Raw genomic sequence first — 25025 nt, forward strand, 5'->3', positions numbered from 1 at the left:
GGTCGCAAAGTTCAAGGGGGCCGAATACTTTCGCAAGGCACTGTATATACATATATATATATATATATATATATATATACATATATACATATATATATATATATATATATATTTAACTGCATTGTTGGTTAGGGGCTCGTAAGTAAGCATTTCACTGTCAGGTTGTTGTATTTGGCACATGCGACATAACATTTGATTTGATTTGATTTGAAGGTCAGTCAATATGGAACATTTTAAGAACTTTGAAAGTTTCTTCAAGAGCAGTCCATAAAACCATCAAGCGCTATGATGAAACTTGCTCTCGTGAGCACCGCCACAGGAAAGGAAGACCCAGAGTTACCTCTGCTGCAGAGGAAAAGTTCATTAGAGTTAACTGCACCTCAGATTGCAACCCAAAAAATCACAGAGTTCAAGTAACAGACACATCTCAACATCAACTGTTCAGAGGAGCCTGCATGAATCAGGCCTTCATGGTCAAATTGCTGTAAAGAAACCACTACTAAAGGACATTAAATAATAAGAAGAGACTTGCTTTTGCCAAGAAACACAAGCAATGGTCATTAGACCGGTGGAAATCTGTCATTTGGTCTGATGAGTCCAAATTTGAGATTTTTGGTTCCAACCACTATGTCTTTGTGAGATGCAGAATAGGTGAATGGATGATCTCCATATGTGTGGTTCCCATCGTGAAGCATAGAGGAGGCGTGATGGTGTGGGGGTGCTTTGCTGGTGACACTGTCTGTGATTTATTTAGAATTCAAGGCACACTTAACCAGCATAGCTACCACAGCATTCTGCGGTTTGGGATGGTTTGGACTGCAGAGAGAAGGAAAAGCATCCAACAAGTGCTCAGCATATGTGGGAACTCCTTCAAGGCAATTGGAAAAGCATTCCTCATGAAGCTGGTTGAGAGAATGCCAATAGTGTGCGACGCTTTCATCAAGGCAAAATGGGGGCTACTTTGAAGAATCTAAAATCTAATTTGATTTTTTAAACACTTTTTTGGTTACAACATGATTCCATATGTGTTATTTCATAGTTTTGATGTCTTCATATTATTCTACAATGTAGTAAATAGTAAAAATAATGAAAAACCCTTGAATGAGTAGGTGTGTCCAAACTTTTGACTGGTACTACATGTGCCAGCAGTGTAAACGCAATAGTGTAAAAAAGGATGTATCTTTGTCTGTAAGGTGTTGTCATGAATCCCTAGGAATGTCCCCATTTCAAATCCATAAAATTGCCATGATTACCCCTCCATCCTCTCTCCCATGCATTAGAATATACCGTCCATGCTCCGCTGTAGGCTATTCACCCTACTCTCAGAATTAGGTATTGAATGTATTTTATAATTACTTAATTATTATAAGGAAAGGCAGGGACCTTGTTTTACTAGGCTTATGCTGTCTACAAATAATTTATTCCCATAGAATAGACTTCCACAAAACGTCCGCCATGGACATCATTGTCCTAAAGCGGGGAAACGCTACAAGAGAGCGCCAAGAAGACCGTGTAGTGAGGGGCGGGAGTACCGGAAAAGCGAGGGAGAGGCGGGGCCTGCTTTTCTGTGTTTGTGTGTGTGTGTGTGTGTGCGTGTTTGTGCTCTCTCGCCCCTCCTCCTCTAGACAAACCACCCCCCTCAGCCACTGAGTCTGCAACTCTCACTGCCTTTCCTCACCTCATAGTCGGGAACAGAGGAACGGAATGGATACAGAAGGGAGCCAAATCAGCCTGTCCTCCGTGGACAACTCCCCCCACGACCCCTGGTAAAACTCCCACACCGTCTCACCAGCGTCTCGGCCTTTACTTGCTTCTATATGTGAGATAACCGCGGAGTTTGGTTTGTGTGGAGCCCACCCGAGCGCGGAGACAAAAGACAAGCATGCTTGTTCTGATGTGCTCTACCTCTCCAATGCGGTCCGCTCAACTGTATTACTGCCGCTCACCCGCGCAGGATCTATCTCTTGTTTATTTCTGCTATTTTCTTTTGAGTAAGGAGATGGCTACGATTGCAACAACTTTTCCTTTCCATTTGGAGAGCACTGGCTGGTTTCATTATCTTCTCGTGGGAATTATAACGACCCGATTTGACCACTCGTGCCTTCACAACATGGCCGATTTTCTTTTTACTTTATTTATGTTATTTTGTAGGCCTATATATATCTATTAATTGTAGTTTGTTTTTCATCTCTGATGCCTGTTTTACGGGAATATGTTGTTCTACACCACTTACTCTCGCCTCTATCTCCCATTCAGCAAAATGTTCATCGGGGGTCTCAGTTGGCAGACAACACAAGGTGAGCTGTCCCGCGAGCGACTTTTCAAAGTCCCTGGATGCAAATATAATACATAGATATGTGTATATTGTTATTATTACTCGCTTATATACTATTTATACAGTCATTAATCCCATTGTTTACTATGTGAATCTTCCGTAAGTTTGTTAAAAAAGGACAGTTGATAGTTTAGGCTATACGCTGCCGAAATCAAAGCTTTCATTCAACGAGAATCCGTAGGCCTAGCCTACGCATGATTTAGACTAGGCTGAAACAGAGAGCCTAGACAATATGCGATTAACGTTCTACATCAGTACAAAATCATTTAGCTTTATTTTGCAATCACTGTATATTATTTGGAGGGTCTGTTACCCGATGTAACAACTTTTTTTTATTTTGATATTTGATTGAAGCAGAACTTCGTTGCTTTTGCAATTATTGGGGTGTTTTTTGTGTGTGTGATATCGCGGTGTTGTGCTTGTTACAGCGTTAGTAACGCCATTCAATTCAAAATAATACGGTTTGTCTAAAACTCAGTGTTTGTTAACGGTGTTGCCTATAGGTTGATGTCAAATGATATTCATCGTATTTGTATACCCGAAGTTATCACAATTGTAAAGTAAACATTCATCATATTCATCATATTATAGCCATGGACTGTCAACCTAGGCAGAGTTTAATCTACCCTTATCCTGTTTTCAATGAATGACGTCGCGACAGACGAACAACATCGCGGTCTTGCTCATTTGCGTTGTCTGTTTTCGTTTATCTAAATCAGTTATTATCGTATACACTCAAAGGACATTTCGTCTTTGGAAAACTGTTTGACCATACCATATATTTTTTTTATAGAGGGATTGAATGAATACTTCTGTAAATTCGGCGAGGTGAAGGAGTGTATGGTGATGCGAGATCCGGTTACGAAGAGATCGAGGTAAGGAGGCGTGCGCGCCTCAGCATCTCTATCATAGGCGCGCACTCATGGGTTTATTTTCTTTTTAAAAAATAACATGATTTTGCGGTCAGAGGTTGAGTTTTGTTGTGTCGGACTGTTATTATAATTCAATGCATTGTGCTTTCCCCCCCCAGGGGATTCGGGTTTGTAACATACATAGACCAGGCTGGTGTGGATAAAGTTTTGGCACAAAACAGACATGAGCTGGATTCTAAAACAGTAAGTTTATGCTTGCACCTAAATGCACAAGCAACATTATTGCATATGGGGAAATTGTTCACATGCTATAAATAATAGCCCTAAATAATTTGGTTATGGCATACATCTATAACATTGTCTATATTTGATATGGATGCAGTTTTTCTTGGTAAGTCCTTTTTTCTGCCATGTTATGCCATAATGTTATACACCATGTGATGTATGACAAGGTTTGCCCTGGTAGGAAAGTTTAGGAGAGTCTATGGGCGCCTCCCTCTCCTCCCCTCCCACCAAATCCTGGTTTAGGGTGTGTGACATGAAAGCGTTCTTTCTTGCTGTTCATCGCCATGATTACCTGGGGACCGAGACGGGGAGGAAGAGGCTCTCTCTCACTCCAAAAAGAAAGAGTTTTAAAAAAACGTTAGGGCTGTGAAACATATTAAAGAAGTTGAGTTGTACGTTTGTAAAACCATTAAATTAAGTTTTAAGGGGGTCATCAAAAGTAAAGAACTGTTTTAGATTAAGTTAATTCAACAACAACAAAAAGTTTAACCCGAAGATTGGTGTCAACTAGTCCCCGAGTTCAGTCCCGGCATGGAATAACTTTAAAAAAAAACAAACAACAACTCATAATTAGAATGTTGATTTGAATGGTAATGTCATTCTAATTCAATGCATAACACTATAGTCTCTGAAGCATACCGGTGATGCTACATAGAGTAACACAATCGTTGATGAAGCTTACAGCACACAGCTTTGTCAGCCGTGTGGGTGTGTCTCCATCCCCCAACCCCCTCAATACACACTCTCATATGTGCGCACACAGTACTGTTATACACACACACACACTGCCTGGCCCTAAAGGGACAACATTTGACAGTGAAAGGTGAGAGCGAGTGGGGGAGGATGTAGCATGGAAAGGCTAGTTTGGTTACACGAAGCAGGTCTGTTGCCCTGGGTGAAATCAGTCACAGGGGATATTATGGTGACTCCACAGCCTTGTGGGACTTATGTCTCCATAACAACTCTCTTCTAGCATTTGAAGATGCATCCAGAATGTACTGCCACCAACAATGCAAAGTCAACCCATGGACAATAGCATCTGCGGCGATAACTTAAATAATGGCAGTGATTGTAGTACGTTGTTTTACAGGTCCTTAATTATATGGAATTGGACTTGAGTTTTTCAGTTACAATTAGTCGCTTAAAATGTGGTTCCCATTTTATGATGTAATAAAACCCCTAGGAGGATGTTTCAGAAAGGAGCAAATGCACTGATGTTATAGCTACAATCTGGATTCTAGAGTAATCACAGTAAAATTAGTTTTACAGTCAACATATTGTCAGAACATAGAAGTATGTTTTTGAAGGCATTGAGTTTGATTCATACGACTAAACCACTAATCCAAATGTATCACCTGTTCAAGACAGATTCAAATACTATTAAGTTAAATATCCTATAAATATATTGCACCATTAATATTTTCTTGTATGCTTGACCAAGGTGGCAATGTGTTTTTTGTGTAACCCTTTAGTATTTTACACTTCAGAGCTGGTTTGACATCAGTAGAAGTAGAGTGTCATGGCAATATATCTGTGGATCCTAGTTACAGTAGGTCTTGTATTGTCAGAAGTCTGATTCTTGAATATCTTATGAGGTAGGTGAGCTTTGAGGATCTGGCCTCCACTATGTCGATGTGTGTGTACGCTACGCATGCATGTGTAAAGGTGTGATGGTCAATAAGGGTTGAATGGTCGACTAGGCAGGGACATCGTTATTGAAAAATACCATTGTATTTTTGATAGATTACAATATTTTGCTGCAGCTCGCAGTGTTATGTTTGGTGTGCTGAAATGGTCCAGTGTGCTGCTTTTTTTTTTAAGTATTGGAGAAGCATAACATATAGTATGTCAATTGATAAATGATGGTACTGTGTAATTGGAAGAAAAATGGACTCCATGTCATTGTTCCCAAATCCCTTTCTTATCTCTCACTTTTTTCTCTTCAATTGTTTTTTCATTTCTCAATGACTCTCACCGTCTCTCTCACAGACTATTCACATATTTCAGTTTCTCCCCTTGTACCATCTCTTCTCCTTTTCTCATGACCCTCTACCTTCCCAACAGTCTCCATCCAAACCGTTTCCCCCTCTCTCTCCCTTGTCGGTGGCTATTGTTTGACCAGCATGAGATGAGAAGGAGAGTGAAATTCCTTTCTGGAATTAATTTCATGCTCACCCCATGGAGGGTGAGAAAGAAACGGAGAGAGAGAGGACAAGGTAAATGAGACGTTTTGGCAGTAGGAATTTGGGCCAAGTGTAAGCACTCTGAAAAGCGGTGACAAAATGTTTGACACAGTGAAAACAAAGAGCTAGGGACAAACAGAAGAGTGGTGCTTTATTTTTTTTGACCAACTACATGATTATGAAAGTCTATGTTACTCTTTTGAAAGTCTATGTTACTTTTTGTAATGTGGATTGAAAGTATAGCACTGTCTAATCATATATAAGGCCAGGATGTGTGCGGATAAAACATATTTGATTAAATTATGCAGGGATGACACGGGGAGATTTGCGTGGAAATTTGAGTTACTCGCCCATATCTCAAGTTAGGCCTTCGGCCCTCAGGAACCAACATCTAGACAACTTTCATGTTGTTATTGACAATGACAGTATTGACCAATGTAATGCTTTTTTATGAGTGAGGCAGATTGGTAATGTTGTTTGAGCATGAAGACAGAGTTCTACTTGTTTGGCTGCTTTAGAGGCCTTCACCACATGGCAGCAGTGTGATGTAGTGCTTCGTCTGGTCTAGAACAATCCAGAGTCGTGTTCATTAGGGCACGCAGTGGATTGAACATTATTATTATTTTTTTTGCTATGGAACATTTGTATTTCTTATTGGAATAGTCCAGGTAGTCCTCCCGTTTCAGTCAGTTTTCTTCCATTTGGTTCCTAATGAACACGACCCGGGTTCCATTTTGACTATGCAAAACAAATCTAGTCTATTACTAATAGACTTTATCACATCAAATCAGTGTCACTAGTACAAAGTGAGTTTGGATTGAATGGATTTCCTATCCACGTAGTCACATTCCAAGCCTACACAAATTATTTAGAATAGTCATAAACTGCTCATGAACGTTATTACATGTACATAGTTAACCATTGCATTAGATTAATACATGATAATGTTGGTTATGCTTAAGGCAGATTACTGGCCTGTGTAATATTGCTTTATACATACATGTATTTACTTATTTTCATACATAAAGTACCAGTCAAAAGTTACTCATTCAAGGATTTCTCTTTATTTTTACTATTCTATGTTGTAGAGTAATAGTGAAGATGTCAAAACTACGAAATAACACATACGGAATCGTGTAGTAGCCAATTAAAAAATCTAAATATTTTTTTGCTTTTAGATTCTTCAAAGTAGCCACCCTTTGCCTTGGCGACAGCTTTGCACACTCGTGGCATTCTCTCATCCAGCTTCACCTCGAATGCTTTTCTAACAGTCTTGAAGAAATTCCCACATATGCTGAGCACTTGTTGACTGCTTTTCCATCACTCTGTGATCCTGTTGAAAACAAATGATAGTCACACTAAACGCAAACCAGATGGAATGGCGTATCACTGCAGAATGTTGTGGTAGCCATGCTGCTTAAGTGTGCCTTGAATTCTGAATAAATCACAGACAGTGTCACCAGCAAAGCACCGCCACACCTCTTCTTCCATGCTTCACGGTGGGAACCACACATGCGGAGATCATCCGTTCACCTACTCTACTCTGCATCTCACAAAGACACGGCGGTTGGAACCAAAAATCAAACATTTGGACTCATCAGACCAAAGGACAGATTTCCACCGGTCTAATGTCGATTGTTTGTGTTTCTTCTTATTATTTGTGTCCTTTAGTAGTGGTTTCTTTGCAGCAATTCGACCATGAAGGCCTGATTCACGCAGTTTCCTCTGAACAGTTGATGTTGAGATGTGTCTGTTACTTGAACTCTGTGAAGCATTTATTTGGGCTGCAATTTATAAGTCTGGTAACTCTAATAAACTTATCCTCTGCAGCAGAGGTAACTTTGGGTCTTCCTTTCCTGTGTCGGTTCTCATGAGAGCAAGTTTCATCATAGAGCTTAATGGTTTTTGCGACTGCACTTGAAGAAACTTTCAAAGTTATTGAAATGTTCCGCATTGACTGACCTTCATGTCTTAAAGTAATGATGGACTGTTGTTTCTCTTTGCTTGTTGGAGCTGTTCTTGTCATAATCTGGACTTGGTATTTGACCAAATTGGGTTCTCCCTTGTATATCAACCCTACCTTGTCACAACACAATTGATTGGCTTAAACGCATTGAGAAGGAAAGAAATTCCACAAATGAACTTTTAACAAGGCACACCTGTTAATTTAAATGCATTCCAGGTGATTACCTCATGAAGCTGGTTGAGAGAATGCCAAGAGTGTGCAAAGCTGTCATCAAGGCAAAGGGTGGCTACTTTGAAGAATTTGAAATATAAACAAAAAAAGTTTGTTTAAGAGTTTTTTGGTTTCCACATGATTCCAATTGTGTTATTTCATAGTTCTGATGTTTTCACTATTATTCTACAATGTAGAAAATAGTAAAAAGAAAAGAAAAACCCTTGAGTGGGTGTGTCCAAACCTTTGTCTGGTACTGTACATGAATAGGCAGTTTACTGATAATTAGCAATTATAGAGCAGTTTAGTGAAACCACAGGCCTTGTTAACCATGCTAGGCCTGGTTAAAGTTAGTTGGCAGCAATGCTAAATGGCTCACAGAGAATATAATACTTTTTTTTCACAAAGGAAAACTCATCACCAGACTCAGAGCAAGAATAGAGATTTAGCACGTCAACAAAACCCACACTTCGCAACGATTCAAATCTGATCATTGAATTTGACTGTTTGTCTGTTCACGGACTGAATATTGATTGGACTCCGTATGGGTTGGGAACCAGGTTAGCAGTTAGCACTGTCCCAGGTCATGGCTCTGTGGAGATTAGCTCTCTGGTGCTGACAGGGGCAGAGGAGACGAGAGGGGGGTGGAGGAGAAGATGGAAGGGAAAAGCAAGACAGAGTCCTAGCAGTGATCTGTACATGTGTAGGATCTTAATTTGAGCAGGTTTGCTACAGCAGGAAAATAATCCAGCAGACACAGAAAATCTGGCATTATGTTAATTCTAATTTTGTAGGGGTTGATACATTTTTCGTAAGAGAAAATAAAGTATTTTTAAACATCAAATACACTACGAGTTTTACATTTCCTGCATTGCAGCAGGAAGGTTCCCCTTCAACCGGGTGATCAAATTAAGAAACTACATCTGTAATTAGTATGGATCTCAAAGGCACCTAATCCGATTGAAGGAAACAAACCGGATTGCGATTCCGAAGTATAGCCTCATCCCTGAGTGTGTACCTGCCCTCCTGAAGGAAGTGATAAGTCGCACACACGTACATGCACACACACATTGGTTGTCCTAGCCAAGACTTTGTGTAGAGTAGGGGGCCTCATTAGTGGACTTCGTTAACTAATTACTCTGCAATTGTTCAGCTGTGCAGATTGACCCCAATGGCCCAGACCCAAATCAAATTGCCGTCCACAAAGTGACATGCTAGCCTAGCTACCTTCCAAACTTCTTAGTCCGGTTGCTTCTAAACAGGTGTATTTTATAAAGTTTTGAATTAGGATTGGATAGAATAGCACACTTTCGTTAACTATTTATGTACGTTTGTGTTTTTCTGGCCACATTATTTTTATTGAGTGAATGTGTTAGTAAAAGCAGTGCGTGTGTGTGTTTTATGTGTTTAACCGCACGATGAGGGTGTGTGAGTGGGGAGTAGTTGGCCGAGCCCTTGTTCCTCTGCGGGTCCATCTGTTTTGTCCCCTTTTGTCCTGTTAATTAATGAAATCAGAGGGGCTGCCCGCTGGGCCAGGACTCCCTGCTCACAAATGGGCGGCCCACTTTCTCATGTGGAGTTTTTGTTTTAAAATGAATAGCCACTCTCTCCTCTCTCACTCCGTCTTTCCCCATCTCCCTCGGTCTAGACCTAGCTCCTTCTCTCTTTGCTTCTCTTTCGCCCTCTCCTTCACTTAATCGAACTCCTCTCTTTGATTTAGTTATGTCTTCACTGTGTCTTTATTTAGTTCATTCTTCCTTTCTTGCTCATTCAACCTCTTCCCCCATTCCTTTTCCCTTAAAACCCGCACATACACACAATGAAAATATATATTTTTTTAAACGAAAGAAACCAAAAACAGAAGTGCTGTGAGAGTATAATGTGTAACGTTGTAAGATTAGGATTTTTTTTAAGGTTCTCTGCTTTGCGACGTGTTGGCGACCATGTGCTAATGATGATTTGTAATGCCTTCACTTTGCTTGTTTGTTTCAGTTTTAAACATGTCTGGATGGGTTTGGCAGTTTGAGGTGACTATCGGATGTAGTCTAGTCTTGTCTTAACACAAACAACTAAACCAATAGGCTCTGGCTTGATGGGATCCTCCTCTGCTCTCTAAAACCCATCAGGGTTGTATGTCACAAGGCAGCATGAACAAGTCAGCCGGCTAACATTTATAAACACTCCAGTAGAACGGTATTAATGTCAGTTATTATGTAGAAAGAGCTTTGAAAACGAGTTATTAAAAGTCAGTTATACCACATGCCATTTGAAGTCGTTCTTCCGCGGTCAAGGACGTGCCGAGTTGTTTCTGAATATTTATGAACGTTAGCTGGCTCATTGCTCCTGGTTTGTGGAATACGCCCATTTGGGCTGAAGTAAAAGAGTAGCATGCTGAGTCTTCCATAGAGACCGTAGTGTAGGCCTACGCTCACTGTACTATCTGTACCTGTGCTCCTGTTTATTGGACTACGGTCTGTTCTCAGTGCTGTAGATCTGCACCCCGTCGTTACTTCATAATGTGATGATACTAAACCGCATGGCATGATGTAGCCTATAGCACTCTACTGTAGTAGTCAAAACTTTGTCCAAAATAGACTTAGGGGTGTTGGTCCTTGGCTCTTTGTTGTGTTTTTCTATCTTTGTGACAGGCATGCTTTGTGTTACTGATTTCTGAGCAGTAGAGGGGACATGAGCGCGCTTGACGGGAATATTTTGAAAAATAAAATGCCACTTAGCTACTGGGATGCTCGGGCTCTTGTTTGACCCAATCAGTGTCATTATAGACACATGTATTGGGTGACAAGGATGAGATAATCAGTTGAGTTCATGGTTTCGTCCCAGCATTTGGAGTAAACAAGAGAGAGTCCGAAAGGTGCCCGGGTGCTTAACAATCGAGCTGTTGTTCCACTCTCTGTAGTCACCTTCCTTCGTCAACTCTGAAGCCAGCTGGAGAGGACAGTCCTCCTCTCCGTCCAACACCGTGGGGTGAGGAGGAGTCTCTTCCGTCTCACTCAAACAGCAGCCATTGCTGCTCCTCAGCTTGTCACCATAATATATAATAAATACTATATGTCATTTAGCAGATGCTTTTATCCAAAGCGACTTACAGCACAGTGAGTCCATAGCATTTAGTATACAGTATGTAACCCCGGCAGGAATCGAACCCACAACCCTGGCGTTGTTTGAGCCATGCTCATACCAACTGAGCCTCCAAAACCGCGGACCATGATTTGACTAGAAAGACACGTGAGAAACCTGAGCCTTTATGCAAATCCTCCATGGCTTACAATGCTGTGCACAGAAGCTTTTTTTCTCCCGGCGGAATTACAGCGCCTGTGAATATCAGTGTCGACACGAGTCTATTCCTTGATATACTGTATGAATTTAAAGTGTTGTTGTGCTGCAATTATACAGCGATATGCTAGCCTGGTCCCAGGTCTGTTTGTGCTGTCTTTCCAACTCATATAGTCTGACCATAGGATTTGGCAAGACAGAAATAAACAGATCTGGGACCAGGCTAGTGGCATGTAGTCTGCCACTGCATTGGAGAAAGTAATATGTCTCCAGTGTATCACAGGTTTGGGGGCTGTCATAGAAATGGAATGTAATACCTCTCAAATACCGGAAAAGTTTGTATCCTTAAAGTTTGTGGTCCGTTGCCTTGAACTGTGAGTCACCATTACTCGTGAGTGGTAGGATGGTCTCCAAATGTTTGTGTTCACCGGTTTCTAACTCTCGCTCTCTCACTCTCTCTCACTCTCTGTCTCCCCTCTCTCCAGATTGATCCCAAGGTGGCATTTCCTCGTAGAGCCCAACCCAAGGTGAGTTCTCATCCTTAATGGGGTTTACCCCTGGAGGCCAAGGTGACGTCACAGCCGTCATGTCCTATCACGGGAGGCCCGCCTGCCGCACCAGATTTAGGGCAACAAGGGCAGGAATCCCCTGCCAGCCTAAAGACACACATACACGCATACATACGCACACAGTCTTAATATTAAGTCTTCCTGCAGAGTCACATTTTGTATTTGCATTGAAATAAATTGTGTTATTGCTGTACTATGTGGTTCCGAGTGGCTAGCAACCCCCTCCCTAGCTCCCTAGTGGTGCAGGGGTCTAAGGCACTGCATTGCAGTGCTCAGGGTGTCACTACAGACCCGGGTTCGATCCCGGGCTGTATTACAACTGGCCGTGATCGGGAGTCCCATAGGGCGCTGCACAATTGGCCCAGGTTAGGGGAGGGTTTGGCCAGGGGGGCTTTACAAGTAGGCCATCATTGTAAATAATATTTTGTTCTTAACTGACTTGCCTAGTTCAATAAAGGTTAAATAAAAAATAATATATATATTTGTACTGCTTAACAGTACTATCTTAAGTCATCTAGCCTTTTCAATGTGTTGTGTGTTAATGATCGTGTGTACTCTTTCTCTGTGTTGTTAGTTGGTGACCAGGACAAAGAAGATCTTTGTGGGAGGCCTCTCAGTGAACACAACCATCGAAGACGTCAAGCAATACTTTGACCAGTTTGGAAAGGTAAATGAAGCACTGTGTTCAGACACGTTTGTTGACATGCTGTTGCTGCAAATGACATTACATGTACTCTATATCTCGAATCAGGAGCTGTTCTCCGTTTTGCCAAGATCAACTTCAGACAAAGTTTCTCTAAGTGCCCTCGGTTTTTTTCATTTAATGTCCCCTCATGTTTTCTCAGCCTATTTGTCTCCCTGTTTCTCTCTCTCTTTTCTCTTTCTGTTTCTCTCATTCCACATTTGGGTAAGAGACACGGTAAGCGTGGCTAATTTCAGAGACGAGTTGAAAGGGGTGAAGGAGAGAGGGAAAGGGGGAGGGAACACAACAGCATTAGTTCTAATCGATATTAGCATTTCTGTCTTCCATTTTGCTCCCGTTGCTGTTGTTTGAGTTGCTTCGTCTGTTCCATTTTTCTTCAAGCCAGTTAAGCCTATTTGAATGAAATGCAGTGAAAGGCAAACGCATGCTGGGATGACAGAGGGATGGCTTAAGAGAGAGAAAGAGGGAAGGGGGGAGAAAGAGGGGTGAAGAGAGTGAAGAGGCACCTCCTGGAGAGAGAGAGAGGTGTACTCGGGAAGGGAAGTGTTTTCTAACTGCAGGAGAGAAGAGGAATGCATGAGAATGAGAAGAACCAACTCGTAGAACTGCAAAGGGGGGAAATGTGATGGCAGAAGAAAAAGTATTGTAACGGGATGAAAATCTGAACTGACCCCCCAAAAAGTTGACAAACTGTCTGGAATCAATGGGAAGAGGAAAATAGGAGGGTTTTTTCTTCAAGGGAGAGGTATTAGGGAGAGAACGAGTGAAGAAGTTTGACCTAGAAGAGAGGTGTAGTTAGGGAGGGAGGACACTGGTGAAGGGGAGGAGGAGGAGGAAGAGGGGGGTCTCTAATTCTGAACTAATCTAATGCAACAGCTGCTCTTGCCACAAGACCCCCCCCCGCACACACACAACCAACCTCAGTTCGTTGTCCCCCCATCCCAAAACACACTCTTATCCACTGCATCCCTCTCAGCCTGTTGCCTTGGTGACCTGCTTTTAGCCTTTGTCCCTTGGTAATTTAGCAATCTACTCGGGGAAAAAAATATATATGTAATGTGTGTGAGGCTTATACACATAAACACAAATGCACATACTGGTCGGGCAGTCACACAGGTCTAACATTCACCAACTTAAAACAGTGTGTCCTGACTGTTTTGAGCAGCAGTGGACAGAGAACGTTCTAGAAAGACAGAATCACCATCCCCTTAATGGGACTTGATGATGTCACTTTGAGGGCGGAGAGAGGAAGAAACCGTTGGGTGTAAGAGAAGGAGAGGAAAAGGGTTAGAGGAAATAATTCTGGAGGCTTGGATCTTGTGAAGTATCAACCCCCACATAGGAGATGCTTGGGCCAAATTATAACATTGCAGATTTCCACATTGCGCTTCCAGCATTTGATTTCCACAGCAGAGTGTCTTGGAGAGAGTTTGTCACTTGATTTAGAAATGCGCAGTCTCGTGAAACCATCCGGCACACACACACACAGAACTGACGATTTCTTACCATTTTGTTTTGTACACTTCAAAATCAGATTAGCATTCTGTGAGCTTTTGGGCTTAAATGGGCATCAATGTCAGTCTAGTGCAAAACGAAAGCCTTTTTGTCTTTGGTGTGATTGACCAACCGGATGTAACTGTACACAGGTTCCTCAAACGAGCTGATCCCACCGCTCACCGGCGGCCATGTTTGTCTGGGAAGCAGGTCAGAATCCCACAGAGACAAGTCTCGATTTACGCCCCTGCCGTGCCCGGCCAGAGGTCCGCTGTGCTCCCCGGCACTCTATCCCGACGTTCCCACTATCCTTTTCCCAGCCATGCTCTCCCAAACAGTACTGGGAAGCCATTGGATAACACTCTGCCTCAAAGTACAGTGTAAAAACACAGCCGTGGTGCTTCACTTCGAAGAGTCAACAAACTACAGGCCTATCTTCACCCTTCCAAAATGGATGAAAGAGGGAGTGGAGAGATAGAGGGGTGGATAGGACAGAAAGGAACAAGTTGGGCTCCAGTCAACCATGTGAGTTGGCGATTAGAGGGCTTCACTGGACACTTTGTCTGCCGGCCTGTTTGGAGAGATGGGTGGAGAGAGGGAGGGAAAGAGAGCGAAGGAAGAGTTAAACAGAGGTGAGAGAGGAAGACGGTTGAGGTGAATTAGACACTGACTGTGTTTGGGTGTTTGAACTGAGGGATTGAAGCCCACATGTTCATTGCAAATAGGTCACGGTTTGTACTGTCTCGTAGCCAACGTAGCAGCAAACAGTGAACAGAGTTTTCTTCACTGGATGTTTACAAAGGGCTGCAAAATATTATTGGTTTGTCCAGTTTCTTTGAAATTGGCGGAAAGAGAACATTCCCGGATACAGAACATTCTGTGTGGAAAAAGTTGTCTTGTCTGTACATTTCCAGCAGCTCTCTGAAACCATTCCCAGAAAGTTCTGTGACTGAAAATGTTCTCAGAATGTTCCTGAAAAGCTTCTTGTCATTTTTACTAAATGAGAATGTTATGTGACATGCTGTAAAGGTGCTGGGCAGTGAGTGTGAGCCGTGCTGAGGTAAATACAAGACGCTATAGTTCAGCCAGATTGTATTACACTTCTCTGGACACAGTGGACAACAGGTTGTTTCCCTATTGATTTTGTCGAGGAGGCTCTTGTAACAGTAGGTCTAACACTTCCCACTAGGCACACACTGGTTGAATCAACGTTGTTTCCACATCATGTCAATTAAATTACGTTGAACCAACGTGGAATAGACGTTTGTGCCCAGTAGTTTTTTAAAATTTTTAGCACTGAAGACAATAAAGCTTACAAACTTCAAGATGTTAGCTAGCAAGTGAATTAGAATAAATCACAGTTAGCCATCCTCACTGAATACGGCTAAAGGTGACTGTTTTGTGTTCACACCTTCATGTGTCAGCCTAATACTAACGAATGGTTAGCGTCGAGAATAAATAGCGCTAATGCTAACTGGTGTCTACTTGCCTGCTTGACCATGTAACACAACACTTATGATAACATGTCTCTGGTGCTGCAGCTGTCCACTTACTCTCCCTGTCCCGACTTTGCTGTGTCATTGGCTTTGGAGGACCGGAAGGGTGAAGAGTGGGAGGGGGGAGATAAAAACTGAATGAAGGACAGAGGGTAGACTGGGGGCGGGGGCTGTGTGTGTGTGAGAGAGAGAGAGATCATAGTGAGATCATAGCTCTGTTGGACTAACGGGTCTCCAACCCTGACCTTTTCTATATTCCATGCACACACACAGTGACACACACACTCACTAGCACAGCTTGTGTAAACTTTGTTTATTAGATCATTCAAACAAACTAAATATATTGCCAGTGGTGGAAAAAGTACCCGATTGTCATACTTGAGTAAAAGTAAGGATACCTTAATAGAAAATGACAAGTAAAAGTGACAGTCACCCAGTAAAACCCTACTTGAGTAAAAGTCTAAAAGTATTTGGTTATACTTAAGTATCAATAGTAAAAGTATAAATAATTTCAAATTGCTTGTATTAAGCAAACCAGACGACACCATTTTCTTGTTTTTATTTTATTTACAGCTAGCCAGGGGCTCACTCCAACACTCACTGTTTCGTGAGTCCGCCAGATCAGAGGCAGTAGGGAAGACCAGGGTTGTTCTCTTGATAAGTGTGTGAATTACACCATTTTCCTGCCCTGCTAAGCATTCAAAATGTAACAAGTACTTATTGGTGTCAGTGAAAATAGAAACAGTAAAGTAAAGTACAGATACCCCCAAAAGCTACTTTCAAGTATTTTTACTTAAGTACTTGAGTAATATGTACTGCTTTCATTATGACACCTAATAGATGATCTCAAAGGTTAAACATCAAACTGGAGTCCAGAGCTTTCCTCCACTCACATTTCACCCTGTGTTAAGTTTCATTACGCTGAAAGGTAATGAAAATAGGAATGCAGTCATGCTGTGTGTCCTAAGCGATGGTTATACTGATGATGTCTCTCACTGGAAAAACATGGAGTAGTTTCACAGTTCCTCTATTAGAGGAGTTTGTGCTAACTTTCTTACCAGCAAAGGAGAGTAAAGAGGGGATGGGGTCAGCATGAATAGGGCTGCAGGGAGAAGAGTGGGAGAAAAAGGGGAGGGAAAGGAAGAATGAAAGGGGTGCGTGTTGACAAAGCCCCCACTTCTCTTTGTTCTCTCTCTCTCTCCCTGCCTGCCTCTCTTTCTGTCTGTCTTTCTGTCCATCCAACCCTCACTCTCCTTCTCTCCCCCAAACTCTTTTATCCTTTTCACTCTCGACCCACTCTTTCGTATGCACCAATCCCCCTCCCATCCTTATTCTGTCCTGAACTATCTCTCGCCTCTCCTCTCTTTTCTGCGTCGCCACGCAAAATCCATTTTCTCTCCCTCTAGTAAGTCCTTTTTCAACTTTGTCCCTCTCTCTCAATTCCCCCTTTCACCCTTTCTCTCTCTCTCTCTTCCTCACACAGTTCTTTCTCTCTGTAGTTCTATTCATAGTGAGAGTAGTGAGAGGAGGGTAAATTCTCCTAATTGAAATTATTTACAGGGTCTCCATGGGAATAGTAAACTTTGTGGAGAGGAGAACAAAGAGCTAGAGAACAGGACACAAAGCTTACCCCCCCCACCGCCAAACGTACACTGAGTGCACAAAACATTATGAACACCTGCTCTTTCCATGACATAGACTAACCAGGTGAATCCAGGTGAAAGCTACGATCCCTTATTGATGTCACTTGTTCATTCCAGTTCAATCAGTGTAGATGAAGGGGAGGAGACAGGTTAAAGACTGATTTTTAAGCCTTGAGACATGGATTGGGTGTGTGTGTGTGCCATTCAGAGGGTGAATGGGCAAGACAAAATATTTAAGTGCCTTTGAACGGGGTATGGTATTAGGTGCCAGGCTCACCGGTTTGAGTCAAGAACTGCAACGCTGCTGTTTTTTTTTACGCTTCACAGTATATCAAGAATGGTCCACCACCCTAAGGACATCCAGCCAACTTGATACAGCATTGGAGTCAACATGGGCCAGCATCTCTATGGAACGTTTTCGACACCTTGTAGAGTCCATGCCCCGACGAACTGAGGCTGTTCTGAGGGCAAAAGGGGGTGCAACTCAATATTAGGAAGGTGTTCCTCATGTGTTGTACACTCAGTGTATATATATATATTTACATAGATAGTGCAAGAGAGAGAGAGAGAGAAATATTCCCTCCTAGAACTTGGGGAGTGAAACACTGTTTAACTTTACAGAGAAAGAACGGCCCTTTTCTCGCCCACGCTTTTCCCTCTCCCCTGTACCCCCTTCTTTCTCTCCTCCTCCTTTGTCACCTGTCACCCCCCTCGTTCCCTTCCTCTTTCTCCATCTGTTAGCCCCCTCTCCTCTCTTGCTCCAAAGCACAGGACCTGAAGGAGGGACAATGAAGCCCCATGCTGTGTAATGGCCTGTGTGTGTGTGTTTGTCCAAGCTCATCTCTCTCTGTCTCTCTACCTCTCTCTCTCTCTCGCTCTCTCCCTCATAGGTCGATGACGCCATGCTCATGTTCGACAAAACCACCAACAGACACAGAGGTATTGCCACAAAACACCAGTCGACACACACTCTCACACACACACACACAAACAAAAATCATTGTGATAATCTTCTCTCAGATCAGTTGGCAGACCATACTAGCTGGTTTGTTGGTGCAAAAGTAAACCTCTTGCATTGAGAAGGTATTGAAGAGCCTGATCCTTGGTTCAGCCATGCATGGAATGGCAGCATAGCACACATTGATTTGTAGTGTAAATAATGTTATGCGGAAACAAATAACACATACATTAACACACATTATCAGACTCTCACACATTGTTTAGATAAACACACACTCATGCCGATACACAGTATTTTAATGTGCGGGAGCTGTACTGGGCTGAGCTGGTTAGGCCATAGTTGTTGGAACCATGCTGGAAAGGACCATGTGAAAACAAAAGTATCTGAGACAATGGGAGTACAGTTTGGGACGGCCCTATAGTGTGAATCAGTCAGGGAGGAACAAGTAAAGGAAGGCGAGAAGGGTTAATTGGTCAGCTCGTTTAATCGGGGCTCAGGCTAAAACCTTAGCTAATACTCTACCCCATCCCCCTTTACCACGACGACAGATTGACAGTTAGGGCACGCAAACCCGGCTAAATCCCCTCACAGCCTCTTGAGGTGCGGGGGAGGGAAGGGAGAAGGAACATGTAATGGAGTAGGGAGAGAAAGGGGGAGAGACCAGGTGAGTCTCAATACTTTGATGGAGTCTCTGCTACCTTTATGTTCTGTCATCTGAAAGGGATTGAATAGATAAAAGCAATTTTTTAAAAATATATATAATATGATTTGAGGGAGAGAAGGATGGGGGGAAAGAAGTGTACAGGATATGAGGATAGGAAAGAGGACAAAGTGAGTATTAAACATGGGTTGTGTCCCAATCATTTGTTTCTTTCCACGCCTCCTTCCCTCATCTCCTTTTCTTCCTTGGTGACCCCTAACCTGGAAGAACTGGACATGTGAAGTCATGATTGCATTCAGTTTCATAGAAAATGGAAACAAATGGCCATAGTGGAAAGTAAAGCAGTCTGTGTTCCTGTGTCCCTCAGGTTTCGGCTTTGTGACCTTCGAGAATGAAGACATGGTGGAGAAAGTGTGTGAGATCCATTTCCACGAAATCAACAACAAAATGGTATGTAGGCAGGCCATGTGTGTATGTGCGAATGTGTGCGTCAGTGTTGATAGTGAGGAGTGTGTGTGTCTATGTGCAGAATATTTCAAACCATTTGCATTCCACTCCAGGTGGAGTGCAAGAAAGCCCAGCCCAAGGAAGTGATGTCACCGACGGGTACGGCTCGAGGTCGTGCCAGGGTGATGCCCTACGGCATGGACGCCTTCATGCTGGGGATCGGCATGCTGGGTAAGAACAATAACACTGTCATTTAGCTGCCTCTAAACACTCTGGAACCACAAAAAAAAGCTTCTTAGAGTAAGGGTGCTGGTCTAGGATCAGTTTAGCCTTTTTAACAATGAATATGATCTACAGTATATAACAGGGGAGACCTACTCAGAGACGCTCTATGAATGTGTGTCCAGAATTGGAGAGCAGGGCTAAAGAGATGGGAGGAGATGTAGAGGGGGATGTGTTTCAGTGGGATTCAAGTAGGCTATGGCCCGCGGTGAAGTCATAGTATCTTGCTCCGCCTACAGGTCAGTTATGGCAACAGCATGGTACTGAGTTATGGTGCTAGTTGCTACATGCTACATGAGGTCTAATATGAATGCAATAGAATCGTCTCCTTCAACCGTGTTCAGCCGTATCCCGATGGGTATTTGTTTGTCTCCACAGGCTACCCAGGCTTCCAAGCAGCTACGTACGCTAGCCGTGGCTACCCTAGCATCACGCCTGGATACACCTACCAGTTCCCTGGTATATGAGCATCGCTCTCTCTGTCACACTTATTTATGTAGAGTATGAGTTACAGACGTACAGACGACTTGAGTCTGTTAATTATCCAAAGAACTGGCTAGGTTTGACAACAGAAACAATGCATTGGCCTAGTGATCATGTCAGATACATACTGATGTTAGTTTTACGCTAGGTGCCAAACACACAGACATGCCTACACTTTTTACTCCATGTATAAACGCATATGGCAGAGTCTGGCTGCTTGTAGAGTTGTATTTTGGTTTTGATGTCCTCCTCCTCTCCCCAGTCCTTTTCTCTACTTCCCCTCCCCTCTCATGTGAGAAATCATCTCTGCTGCACTTTAATCTCCCCGTTTTCTCTTCCACTCTGACCCCACTGCGCCTCCTTTCTCTCCTTCCCCTACCACCCTTCTCCCCTGTAGTCTCTCATACTCATTCTAAATTGCTGCTTGTGTGTGCACATGTTCATGTAAGTGTGTATGTGTGTGTGTGTGTGTGTGTGTGTGTGTGTGTGTGTGTGTGTGTGTGTGAGAGAGAGTCGATTGGCACGTGGATGGTGTTGGTATTAAAAAAAGCGCTCTCTTGACATTTCTGTTCTAGAATTCCATTTAGAGAGGACCACCCTTCTGACATCATCCCACCCCTCTGAGCTCACAGGTCAGTCACTCCTCTAAGATCTACAGGTAGCTCACAATCTCTCTCTTTATAAGGCAACATCGCCAACCTGTGGCGTAATGGCCCTCCTTTTTTCCAATCTGGAAGGGTTCAATCCTAACTTAGATTTTTTTTTAAATGTTTTTGATGAATCATGGAATTGACCCGAATAATGTTACGCTTGGATATTTTGGACACGGTTTCACCATCTTTAAAACTAAACTACCGGCCTCCCGAGTGGCGCAACGGTCTAAGGCACTGCATCGCCGTGCTAGAGGTGTCACTACAGACCCGGGTTAGATCCCGGGCTGTATCACAACCGGCCGTGAACGGGAGTCCAATAGGGTGGCGTGCAATTGGCCCAGTGTTGTACGGGTTAGGGGAGGGTTTGGTCGGGGGTGTCTTACTTGGCTCACCGCGCTCTAGCGACTCCTTGTGGCAGGCCGGGCGCCTGCAGGCTGACCTCGGCCGTCAGGTGAACGGTGTTTCCTCTGACACATTGGTGCGGCTGGCTTCCGGCTTAAGCAGGCGTGTGTTAAAATGCACGGTTAGGCAGGTCATGTTTCGGGAAGACGCATGACTTGACCTTAACCTCCCAAGCCCGTTGGGGAGTTGCAATGATGAGTCTAGATTGAAATTGGGCAGAAAAAAAACGGGAAACTACCTGGCAATGAAATGTTTGCCAAACTTCATTTACACACTGCCAAACACTGTTTTGTAAGGCGACGTATAGGTAAAAGAAGACATCTGAAATTGTCCCTCTGTCCCTCAGCCATTCCACTGTCAGCCTACGGACCAATGGCTGCAGCAGCAGCAGCGGCTATGAGAGGTAGATAATTCTCCTTCATCATTCTGCCTGTCAGTTGTCTATGTGTATGTGACTGACTGATTGACTGTCACTCTCTCGCTCTGTCTCTCCATCTCTCTCGCTCTCAGGTTCCACACAGTCACGTAACGCAGGCTACCTGGGCACCAGCAGCCCTGGGCCAATGGCTGATCTGTATGCGGCAGCCAGTCAGGACTCAGCACTCAGCAGCTATCTCAGCGCAGCCAGTCCCGGCCCCAACTCAGGATTCGGCCACGGTCTTGGGGTACATCACTATCATGTTTCACAACGGAAATTTGAGTAGTCTCTCCCAGGTTTAGTTTGTTTTCTTGCTTTTGGTGCCTAATGAATATGACCCATGGTTGGAATATCGTGAAGAGGGATCTATAAGTGTCAGCTAAAGGAGCCTGCTAGGTGGCATGTATCTGATGCTAGGGGAAACCAGGGATTTGTTTACCAGTTTTTAATATGGAAGAGTAAATTATATAATGACAAATCAATAAAATGTTGGCAATTTTGTCAACCATATCCTTTCTTCATTTCAAACTATCTACCAGCTGCTCTGTCTCTAATCGTCAGTGTGTCTTTTTTTTCCCAGGGTCCTCTTATCGCTACTGCCTTCACCAACGGTTACCACTGAGCAGATTTAGCACATCACCGGGCACGGGAGGAGGTCCCTTCTGCTGACGAGCCAATCAAACTGCTGTGTGCCTACCCATGGCACAATCCGATTGGCGGCCACAGTTTAAACCCCGCAACCCCTGGCTCCCCCTGACTCCACCCACTGACTGAAGATCTTTTATTTTTTTTTTACTTCTGTATCCTGTTTTCCTGTACTAATATCACTCCCTCTTCTCAATCCCTTGTTTCTCCTATCCTATTTACCTTCACGTAGGTTTATTTCATTAGATTCCAATGCTGTTTCTTTTTTTAAATATCGCTCTGGCAGATAAATAAGTGAGAAAATAACGTTTGTGGGTTACGCTCAAGGCAAACACAGATTCTGTCAGATATGTTTTGCTTTATATTTGAGGATTTTTTTTATTTAATCGCAATGTTTTGATGTATTGTCTGTTCCGTTGACCTCCCTTTAATGTGTTACTAGGTGAGATGGAGGAGGAGAGAGGATTAGAGAGCGATGAACTGGTGTGTGGGATGGGGTCTCCTTGTCAAAAGGGGTACCTAAACCCATTTAAACAGAGGAAGAACAAAAATGATGTAATTTCCATTTTTAACAAACGTGTCACAGAAAACATGAAAAGAAAACTAAAATGTATATTTTGATAGTTTTTAAAACAAAACATTTGTAATATTGTTATTAATATTGAACACAATGATAATAATGATGATAATCGGTTAGATATTTTCTTCCTGTAAAATATTGTATATAGATTTTGAGGGGAGGGTGAAGTAGGGGAGGATGAAGGTTGGTGTAGGGGAGGAGGTTGGGGATGTTGAACTTTGATCAGCAGGCGGGGTTACTATTAATCGTTTGGCGCCAATTTAACTGGAAGTCTGCTTATCTACTACAACAAATGTGTTATACAGTGGCAGGTCATTTTCTATTTGAAAGTGGCTATCCCCTCAGCATTTGTTTGGTGTTTAGGCCAACAACATGCATTAGCAGGGTTGAGGACTAGATGATATTTGTAAATAAGACGAAATGATAAGACCCTTTTCATTAGAAATTGGTATCAAAAAGAGAACATGCTTGAATTCTCACACAGTTGAGTCCCTTTCCTTTCATTTAGTTTCTTACTGTGAACATGCCAGTAACTGATTTCTATTGAATTGGACCCCTTAAAGGCACAGTCTTACCAAGTGACATAACCATAGAAATATTGTTACTTGAATGGGGGTTCCTGTTCTAGTCATTTTATTTCTATGGACATGACATCCATGTATCCCTGAGATAAGGAAAAACTGAAGTTAGGCCCTGAGGATTTTTAATTGGCTATGTTGAGGGTGCATGGTCGGGGTTAAGGGGGATTGGGTGGGATTTAATACAACTTTTTGGGGGGGAAAGTATATATATTTTTGCTCTATTTTCCTTCATTATGTTTTATTTTGTTTCTTGTTTCTTTCTTGCTGTTCTATGTACGGTCATACGGACCGTAGAAACAAATGAAGGACATATTTAACAAAGCAATTGACTCTGAAAAAAAACGGTTACATCATGGTTGTATTTGTCTTCTGATGACCTTAGAAGGTGATTGTGTCATTATGTGTGAAGGTGTGTTTGTTTGTGTGTGATGTGTGCGCGCACAATAGTGAGCTGACGTATGGAATTAGCTAGATTCGAAAGTTGACATGGCATGCATTTTTTGACTGCCATTTTGGTACTGAAATGTTTGGCTGGTTCCATTTTGGTCTAACACCACGTATCCTATGTGTCCTTTCAGAACTAGGGACTAGGGGCTAGGTAAACTGAAATGGAACGCAGCCTCTGCCCCAGTCAGTACAGAAAAGAGTTATACACAGACCAGTAGCTGGAATGGAGGAGGAGACATAGTGGAATTGTCCCCTTTCTTTTGACAGAGCTATTTCAATGAAAATCAAATGAATTTTGTTGATGTTCCACAAAGTCTTCCACTAAACATGAACAAGAATCTCCCATTTTATACTGGCTAGTACTGCCCTTTTCGAACTGGCTGGGGCACTACACAAAACTACTGCTGGACACGAACACTGTAACTTTCTAACTTTCAAAAAGCAATACGTTGTTTTTTATTTTAGGAATATTAATACTGCTATTAATGGCAATGGGAGTATGGATAATTCCATGGCATTAAGACTTTTTTTAAGAACAAAAAGGAAATTATATTTTTCTCTTGTCCGATTTCGTTCCCGGTGCACAATAATGATTCAGTGATGTTTAAGATGCTGGTGTTTTTGTTTGTTTATGTTGACGCTTTCTTCAGGGTCGGAAAAGGGGCAAGGCCTTGGTTGTTAAAGCTCCAAGTTCAAGGTCTTGACCAACACTGTAACTAAACTTTTATTTGGACTGTTCCCCACCCGCTTTATCTTATTGTATTTCCTTTTTTCTTTCTTTCTTTTCTCCTCTGGAAATGTCCATTTTAAAATTCCTAATAAATTATTTTAAAGCATTCCACTGAGATTGTGGTTCTGTTTTTTTTTTACTTCTACAATTTCTTTGGCCCAGCGGAAATCTAATTAATGTAATACAAAAATCCCAATTAAAATCAGTCTGTTTATGCTAGAGATATCTGGGCTGTCTCAATCCACCACATCCGCCGTTTTAGCCCTTCCGCGTCTGTGGTCAAAGGTGGCAGAGCTAGAGCAGTGTTTGTCAGACGATGAGACATCCTGAAAATTGGTCTTCTCACAAAAACGTCTGTAGCGTCCGAACGGTTTGGCCTACCACTATATTGAAAGATGAGACTCAAACACGATGGCATTCTCCGTTTTGCTCTAGGACACGCCCACAAGCCTCACAAGACTCTTCTGAAGATCCCCGGTACCATTTAAAAAAATAATGGAAGTATATATATGGAGATAGTTTAGTGCCTAAAATAAGGGGATAAATACATTAAAGAATTAAATAAAAATGGTTTCCTGGGCACAGATTCACAAAAACTTCTTAAGAATAAATGTATTCTCAACTGATATCTTAACAATAGACTTAACAAGAAAGATAAGCAAAGTTGCTATTCCTCTAAAAGGTT

At 42.6% G+C, this 25025-nt stretch overlaps 1 protein-coding gene across 1 annotated transcript; it reads left to right on the forward strand.

Moving 5' to 3' along the window:
- The first annotated feature begins 1610 nt into the window (after positions 1–1610).
- Positions 1611–24451, forward strand: LOC115143015 (RNA-binding protein Musashi homolog 1-like). Its single transcript, XM_029682969.2, has 14 exons — positions 1611–1766; positions 2257–2297; positions 3129–3210; positions 3366–3450; positions 11631–11672; positions 12289–12381; positions 17941–17989; positions 19040–19122; positions 19233–19350; positions 19780–19860; positions 20460–20516; positions 21286–21342; positions 21450–21604; positions 21938–24451. Exons 1-14 carry the CDS (start codon positions 1705–1707, stop codon positions 21977–21979), a joined length of 1047 nt encoding a protein of 348 aa, XP_029538829.1. The 5' UTR covers positions 1611–1704; the 3' UTR covers positions 21980–24451.
- Positions 24452–25025: the final 574 nt, after the last annotated feature.

This window comes from Oncorhynchus nerka, linkage group LG15, assembly GCF_034236695.1.
Source record: "Oncorhynchus nerka isolate Pitt River linkage group LG15, Oner_Uvic_2.0, whole genome shotgun sequence".
NCBI lineage: Eukaryota > Metazoa > Chordata > Actinopteri > Salmoniformes > Salmonidae > Oncorhynchus > Oncorhynchus nerka.